This window comes from Halichoerus grypus, chromosome 5 (genome assembly GCF_964656455.1).
Source record: "Halichoerus grypus chromosome 5, mHalGry1.hap1.1, whole genome shotgun sequence".
NCBI lineage: Eukaryota > Metazoa > Chordata > Mammalia > Carnivora > Phocidae > Halichoerus > Halichoerus grypus.
This window is the reverse complement of record NC_135716.1, coordinates 95,759,486-95,767,900: the sequence shown is the minus strand read 5'-3', so window position 1 is coordinate 95,767,900 and position 8,415 is coordinate 95,759,486. Positions and strand designations below refer to the sequence as shown.

The 8,415-nt window shown below is 42.5% G+C and overlaps 1 protein-coding gene across 1 annotated transcript; it reads left to right on the top strand.

Annotated features, from left to right (window-relative positions):
• Positions 1-5,442: 5,442 nt before the first annotated feature.
• Positions 5,443-8,334, top strand: CIMAP3 (ciliary microtubule associated protein 3). The gene is made up of 4 exons (XM_078071711.1): positions 5,443-5,521; positions 5,752-5,894; positions 6,526-6,624; positions 7,353-8,334. The coding sequence occupies exons 1-4, from the start codon at positions 5,503-5,505 to the stop codon at positions 7,524-7,526; spliced, it is 435 nt and encodes a 144-aa protein (XP_077927837.1). The 5' UTR covers positions 5,443-5,502; the 3' UTR covers positions 7,527-8,334.
• The last annotated feature ends 81 nt before the right edge of the window (positions 8,335-8,415 follow it).

Sequence of the window (8,415 nt, the reverse complement as noted above, 5' to 3'; positions counted from 1 at the left end):
ACCTCACGTTCTTCAGGCCCTTCCTCAAAGCCAACTTCTCAGCGAGGCCAATCCTGGCTGCACAACCTTAAATTGAAACCTCCTTGTTCCTTCTGCCCTTCCTGTGCTTCTTTTCTCTTGGTACCTGTCATATCATACATCTTATGTATTTACCATTTTTATTGTCTGCCTCCTTCAGTAGAATTAACCTCTGTGAGGATAAGGATTTCGGTTTACTGCTATGTTCCCATTGCCTAGAGTGCCCGGCATATTACAAGAGTTTAATAAGTACTTGTTGAATAAATAAATTGGTTAGGGCAGGAAGGGAGACAGGAACTAAGAAGGTGAGTATTCAAAGCATGAGATTTTGTACTTTATATAGACTATCTCCTGCATGGTGAATATTGTCCCCACATTATAGGTGAGGGAATTGAGATCTTGTGAGAAAACCTTGCCCAAAATTATGCTGTCAATAATTAGAACTGATTTTCAAAGAGGGGCCTTTCCGGCTTCCTTCTCACCATAATGCTACCCTTCAGAAAGCAATGTCACAATGACTTGGAGGACTTCAAGGGTGGGGCTGCTGCTTAGCAGCCAGTCTGAGTTACACCCTTCATCTTTATCTGTTCATGAGAGTGGTGACTCATGGAGCCATTGTTGAATGAGGGAAACAGGTCAGTTCAAAGGCCCTCCGATGGGGACATCTGGTACAGAGCTTCTTGGAGATCTTCAAGGTCCAAGCCATCTGATCCACTTGAGTACATGAGTGACAAAATCCTGCCATGGATCACCCAGCCATTTCTTTGGAACTTTGCTAATGGTAATCATGTTCTTAAACTCTAGTACATCTATGAAAACTCATTCCTTCGGTATGGGAGTCTAACTGGAAAGAGAGGGGGTATGCTTAGGATTACATAAAAGCCCTGATCCAGGCAGGGCAGGGGGCAGTGCTCTTCTCACCAAGTCCTGAGCCTTGATAAGAAGTGGCACCCATTTAGATAAAAGGGCAACTTTTTTTTTTTTTTGCACAGAGGTACTCTGGGAGTTACCTGTGGTTCTGGGCGTGGAGGTGGTAGATCAGAAGTGCATTAACTTTTGTTAAATGCCAATTATAGGCTAGTCATTTGCTGTGTAAGATTTGTCTTGTGTTATCTCTTAAATTCCCATGGCAGCCCTAAGGAGGCAAGAAATAATTTGTGCCATTTTATAGATGAATCAAGGCTAAGTAGCTTCCACAAAGTCATGTAGCTAGTAGATGACGCACCAGTACCTGTTGGAAACCAGTTCTGAGAGTCTTCAAAGCCTGTGTTCATTCCTCTACCACCAGATGAGAGAGGCTGGTACTTAAGTCTGGAAAGTGGGATTTAGAAAGTCTCTGTTCCTCTCCTTCTTTCACCTTCTGAAGACACATCCATTCTCCAGCAGAACCCCTATTCTCTAGATGAGAGGTTCTCAATCCTATTCAGACCCAAGTCCTGCTTTGAGTAAAAAATTATTTTGTAACACCCCTTTTATTATCCTAATTAAATTCATGGATAACATAACCTGCCATGTATAATTTCATAAATAATATAATGCCATAATTGTAAAGGAGAAAAATAATTTCTAATAAAATAATATGCATTTCAATATATAAATGCTCATATGTGACTACTTTATAAGACAATGAAGTAGTCAGGCTCTTGCACCATATAATAAACAATGAATAAGCCTAGAATTAAGAAAGAAGGTTAAATGTTATCTCATACAAGCAGTTAGGAAAATAAAAAAGCAGATTTATAAGTGGATGCCAGGACAAAGACCAGTGTTAAGAAAATTAATAACACTCCAGACTTACTGTTTCCTGATAACAAAAAGAGGTGAACAGCTTTAGTTACAGTAGGGATAATACTCAACTAATTACCAACCTGTGAAGTAAAAAAAGGAAAAGGAGTACGACTATGTTATTTTTGAAAAGAAGTAAATAATGTTAATGTGCTTCCTCTAGGATTGCTAGATTTTTAAAAATAAACTATTTTATTGGTCTATCATGCATACCAAAAAGGGCCCAAATCATAACTGAACAGATTAATGAAATATGCAAGGTGAACTCCTCAGTGTAAGCAGTATACCCAGTCCAAGAAATGGAACACCATTATTGCTCCAAAAGCCCTTCTCATGTCCCCTCTCTTTTACTGCTTCCACCCTCCTTAAAAGGTACCCCCATTCTAACTTCTAACACATAAATTAGTTTGCCTATTTTTGGATTTATGTAAATGTACTCATGCAGTATGTAAATGTTCATGTCTAAATTATTTCATTCAACACTGTGAGATTAAGCTAGATTGTTACACGTGCAGGATTTTTTTTTCTACTCATCGCTATATAGTATTCCTTCATAAGAGTATTGCACAACTTGTTTTTCCATTCTACCATTAATGGGCATTTAGTTGTTCCAGTTTGGGACTGTTTTGATCATGTTGCTTTTAATGTTCTTATACATGCCTTTGTGGTGCACATTTGTATGCATTCCTGCTGAGTACATACCAAGGAGCAGGAATTATTAGGTCATAGGGATGTCTACTTCAGCTTTGGTATAAAAAATTTTGAGGTGAATGTATCAATTTCTATTTACACTAAAAGTGTATTCAAGATTTCCAGCTGCTTCGCATCCTAGCATCACCAAGTGTTATCTGTCTTTATAATTTTAGCCATCTTGTGGGTAGCTCATTGTGGTTTAAATTTCTAACTCCTTTATGACTACTGAAGTTGAGCACTTTTTATATGTTTACTGGTTATTTGGATATTCTTCTTTCTGAGTTCCCCATTCAAGTATTTTACCTATTTTTTATTAAGTTGTTTTGTCTTATTGATCTGTAATAGTTGCTTTATATATCCTAGATCAACACTATCCAGTGTCAATATAATGTGAGCAATGTGTTTAATTTTAAATTTCTAATAGCCACATTAAAAAAGTAAAAAGAAACATGTAAAGTTAATTTTGCTACTGTTTTATTTAACCTGATATATCCAAAATATTATCATCTCAACATGTAACCAATATAAAACTTATTAATGTGATATTTTGTACTCTTTCTTTTCATTCTAAGTCTTTAAATTCTGATGTGTATTTTACACTTATACAAATCTCAATTTAAATTAACCACATTTCTGGGCACCTGGGTGGCTCGGTTGGTTAAGCATCTGCCTTCAGCTCAGGTCATGATCCCAGGGTCCTGGGATCAAGCCCCACATTGGGTTCCCTACTTCTCCCTCTGACTACCACTCCCCCACTTGTGCTCTCTCTCTCTCTCTGTGTCAAATAAATAAATAAAAAATAAATTAATTAACCACATTTCAAGTGCCCAATAGTTAATATGGGTAGTGGCTCATACATTGGATGGACACTGCAGGTCTTGATGCTTTTGTGCTTATGTCTTCCTCCATATCTTGGCTTACTTTCTCACTTTTCTATTGGTATCTTTTTTTAATTATTATTTTAAAACATTTTCAAACCTAAAGAAAAGTTGCAAAGACAGTACAAGGAATTTTCTTACCTATTTACCCCAATTCTTTAATTGTTAAATGTTACTTCTCTCTCTCTCCTATCTCTCTCTCTCTCTATATATATATATATACACACACACACACACACATCCAGTTGACCTTTGAACCCATGAGGTTAAGAGTGCTCACCCCCTGCGTGGTCGAAAATCCACCTATAACTTTTGATTCCCCCCAAATTTAATAGTCTACTGTTGATAAGAAGCCCTACAAATAACATAAAGAGCTGATTAACATGTATTTTGTATGTTATACGCATTATACACTGTATTCTTACCATAAGGTAAGCTAGAGAAAATAAAATATTAAGAAAATCGTAAGAGAGAATACATTTACAATGCTGTACTGTAAAAAAAATCTGCATATAAGTGGAACTTTTCATTGTTTCTCATCTGTCTCTTACACTTTTTTCCCTGTATTCTCTGTCCTTTTGCATCTCCAAGCTTCAGGTCTGAATATTTTCTTCCGATTCAATTCCCAGTTCTTTCATTCTTTTTTTCAGCTTTTGTAATCTGCTGTTAAACTCATGCCTTGCGTTCTTACTTTAGAGATGGCACTTTTTATTTGTATAATTTTTATTTGATTCCTTTTTATGTAGGACATATGACAGTGCACTGTTTGATGGGAAAATGTGCTGCAGGGTGTCCAGCCTCCCTGGCCCGGTGACCAGGAGCATCCCCTCAGTAATTTTTAACAAGCAAAATGCTTCCTCAAGTTTCCAAAATATCCTGTAGGATTCAGTATCACCTTTTTTGGAAACCCTACATTAAATGTGTGAAATCATCCCTGCACACAGTTCTAGGCCAAGGTGTGTGTGGATCCCAGGGTCATCCTTTGAGGCTAAAGGGTAGCATGGAGCAGTCACACCCTATGTCTGCTGCCTCCCACATCTGATAACTCCTAAAGCTATCCAAAACTCAAGAGAAAAACAGGTTGGTGTTAATATCCAGGACAGGTAAAGGTAAAGAAGGTAAAGAAGTCAACACACACCATGACCTTTCTTCTTGGGTTAGGATGGGAGTGCTTCTGAGGGGACTGGGTACCATCTTAATAATAACCTCTTGCAACTACCACCTGCCAAGTACCAGGGCCTGATTGCTTTCATCCCGTTCTCTCAATCCTGCCGTTACCCAATAAAGAGGAATTATTATTCCCAATTTGGAGATTAGGAAACTGGGACTTAAACCTTTAAGTGACTGCCCAAGATTTTACAACTATTAAGCACTTCTGTGATTCCTCTGCAGTCCCTGCTCCACTCAAGATTTCCAACCCTTTTAAAACCTCGTGCGTGGAGCGCCTGGATGGCTCAGTCGTTAGGTGTTCGGCTGAAGTCATGATCCCAGGGTGCTGGGATTGAGCCCCGCATCGGGCTCCCTGCTCGGTGAGCCTGCTTCTCCCTCTCCCTGCTGCTCCCCCTAGTTGTGTTCTCTCTGTGTGTCTGTCAAATAAAATCTTCAAAAAAAAAAAAAAAAGAAAGAAAGAAAGGAAAGCCTCGTGCGTGCCACGTTTAGAGGCAGGAGGGGGCACCCTGCAGAAAAATGGGTCTAAGAGGGGCCTAATAGGGAACTGTCTAGGCTAAGCTCCATTTAGTCCCCAATTCCCCTGCTGTAGGCGTTGTCCTGGAGCCCACGCCACCCGCCATCACTGCAGGGGCTGCGTTTTCCTAGGTCCCTGATCCTGGCAGTCCAGATTTCGGGGCATTCTGAACCCAGCGTCCCTCCCTCTTCAGCAGCTCATTCCCAGTGGCCCAGCTTCCAAAGCCCTTCTGCTCAATCCCTCACCCGCGCAGCTGCTGTAGCCGCTGGTCCAGCAAACCCCCCACCTGCACCCAGCCACAGAGTTCACCCTGCTCTCCGCCCGGGACCAAGGGGTGCGGGAGTCCCGCCCCAGTGCGCAGGCGCGCGCGGAGCCACACCCCTTGCGTCCCCCTGCGTTCCCTTAGCAACGCGGTACACAAATGCTTGCCCGGCCACCAGCGCGATGTGTTTCGGCAAAGCGGGTGCGCTGGGCTGGGATAGAGGAATCAAGGGTAGAGGGCAGGAGGAAGAGTGGGGAGGCTGGCGGGCGGGGGGATGCAGTCCGTCCCCTCCACGGGGTTCGGTCTGGTTTTTGTTCTCGATTGGGCCCCAGTCCCGTCTCGGCCTACCCACAGCCCACGCGCCCCGAGAGCGCTCACTTGGACCCAGGGGCCTTCCTCATGTGGAGTTTCTGCTCTTTCTTGATCTTCAGAGTTGCTGGTTAACTACCCCTTTGGTACACGTCAACAGAGGAAGCTCTTTCCTCACCACCACCCCCCAAACTTGTTGGGGAACAAGTTTCTTCCTCTTCGAGGAGCGCCCCACAGAGGGCCAGGATGTTACATTGCAGAAGATGTGAGTATACACCTTCCCTTGGGTGGGTCTCAGTTCCCTGACTATCTGCGAATACCCAGGTTCCATGGAAGAAAAATTCGATGGAATTTGTGATCTTTGGGGTGACAACATGAGAAGGTGCCCTGGTCCTCTGCAGCCAGCTGTCAGATCCAATGTAGGAAATTAAAGGACCCTTGCTCCCCACTTCCAACACCCAACAAACGCAAGCCTTTCTTCATATAGTCCTCTATATTGTCCCCACTCCATTCCCACCTTCAAAAGCCTCCAAACCAATGCCTCCCATTAGTCCAAACTGAGAATGTTGCTGTGCTGCTAGATCAGTTTATGAAATGTCATCAGACTGAGGGTGGGATTACGGCAAATTCAGCTCTGTGGGGCTTACAGGACTGGACTCACTGGAATGCACCAGAATGTCATTTACTCTACCTAGCCAGCCACATTTCTTTGCAGACTGGTACACCTGCCTTGCTTATATAATTGTTTCTATGGTCTTCACTCGGAGGAGTCAAAAAAGAAAGCAACTTCTACAGAAGATTCAGATAAGAATGTTTTGAGTTCACTCTGTTTTGATGACTATAATATTCTCTGTGTATTTTCTTTCTTTCTTTTTTTTTTAATATACTACCTGAAGGTATACGGATTGGCATACAACCTCTCTAAGATCCCGACCAGTAGAAAAGGATATACTTTTGGTGCCAGAACAGCTGAGAGGTTTAAGGAAATCAACAAGGTTAGAAATGGCTTGAGTGTGCTTAGATTTTAGTGTGCTCCACGTTGCTGCATGTATTTGCCTCGGGAAGCAAAGCGGGGAGATCGGAAAGTTACCGAAAATTGTGCCCTGAAATTCAAGAAAAATATTTAGACAAATGCTATGAATAAGTCTATCTGAAAAGCTTGGGTGTTAGCATCTCAAATGTGTGTGAGAGCCCCGGGAGCGTGGAAAACAATTCTTCAAAGAAATGGTATCAAGACCGGGCTTCAGGGCTGACGCAGCTAACATTAAGTACCAAAGCTTTGTTTCTATTATCTTGCCACTTAAAAAACAAATTGCTACTTTTGAACCCTTTTGTGTGATTGGATTTCAAGTCTAAAAGTCTTCAATATAGGATCCTAATCTGTTGTTGGATATTTTTCTGACAGTGGAGCTCAAAGAGAGGGGTACTGGCTCTAAAAAAATCTCTGAGTGGGATGGTGGGGGCAGCAGGTGCAGCAAGTCACCTTGGTCCTTTAACTCCTGCAGATCTCTTTCTACAGCCCCAGCTTATGTGCCTTTAGATAGCTGAACCCCACACTTATCTTGGATTTCTCCCAACTGTAGCCTTATATCTATAGCTGGGGTGGTGAAACTATAGCTGATACAAGAAGAGAAAGAGGATGAGTTTGTTTTCTTTAATTAGAGGCTTTATATGTATATATATATATCACCTTCTAACATGTTTATCTTTTTCTGACAAACAGGACATGATGCTTTACCCCGGCATGTACCAGGCTGCAAATCCTCAGGAGCAAATACACAAACAAAATTTTGCTCCATTTAATGCCTTGTTGCCTCGATTTAGGACATACTCAAAGGGCAGTTATTATCCTGGGTATGTCTCCTCTCTTCTGGAGCATTTCATCAAACAGCAATAGAAAAGGATGTATAAAGGAGGGGTTCCATCCAAACCATGCCAGCTGAATAAGAAACCACCCACCCATCTTTAAAGAGCCAACCTCTGACCTTCCAGATCTCTGGCATTATAGAATTCTAAATCATTCTAAATCATTTCACTCAATCAATAGCTATAAATGTGCCAGGCACTTCCAAAGGGTCCAGAGATTTTGCATTAAACCCTTCACACAAGGCTCCTCATTCCTTGGAACTTACTCTCTCAAATCCGGACAGATGAGAAGCAACTACACTCAAAAAAAAACCAATGGTAATAAGGACGGTTACCATATAATTTAGCAGTCAGAGAGTGACACTTCTGAGAGTGAGCTTACTAATTATGGCAAGAGAGTAGCCATGAGCTAGGTTTGCCACAGGTACACCGGGCAGTGTGGTGACCCGGTGGTGTGCTGTGAAGACAGTGAACAGGGTGGTGGTGATGGATGGATGGTGCTACTTTGGCAAGGATGTCCAGAAAGGTCTTTAGGGGCAATGACACTTGACCTGAAGTCTGAATGACAAGACTGAGCCAGCCCTGTGAAGATCTGGGCCAGGGCTTCCCAGGCAGGAGGAGCTGCAAGTGCAAACGCTGTAAGCTGGGGAGGGACTGGTGGGAGGAAGAAGGAGGAGGCTGGTGTGGCTAGAGTGTGGAGAGCAAAGAGGAACTGAAAACAGAGCAGGAGTGCTGGGGCTGAGCCCGTGGCCCGTGTAGACCGAGTGCTTCAGGAAGCCATTCGGCAAGTGTGGAACTGCGGGGCAAAGGGTCAAGGTCTTTGTTTTGCTCATGAGAAATCCAAGGATCAGTGAGTGAGTGTAACTTTCTCAAGGTTGCATTAAGGAAGTGGAAGTGTTGACTCTTGGCCCCCGTGTCCA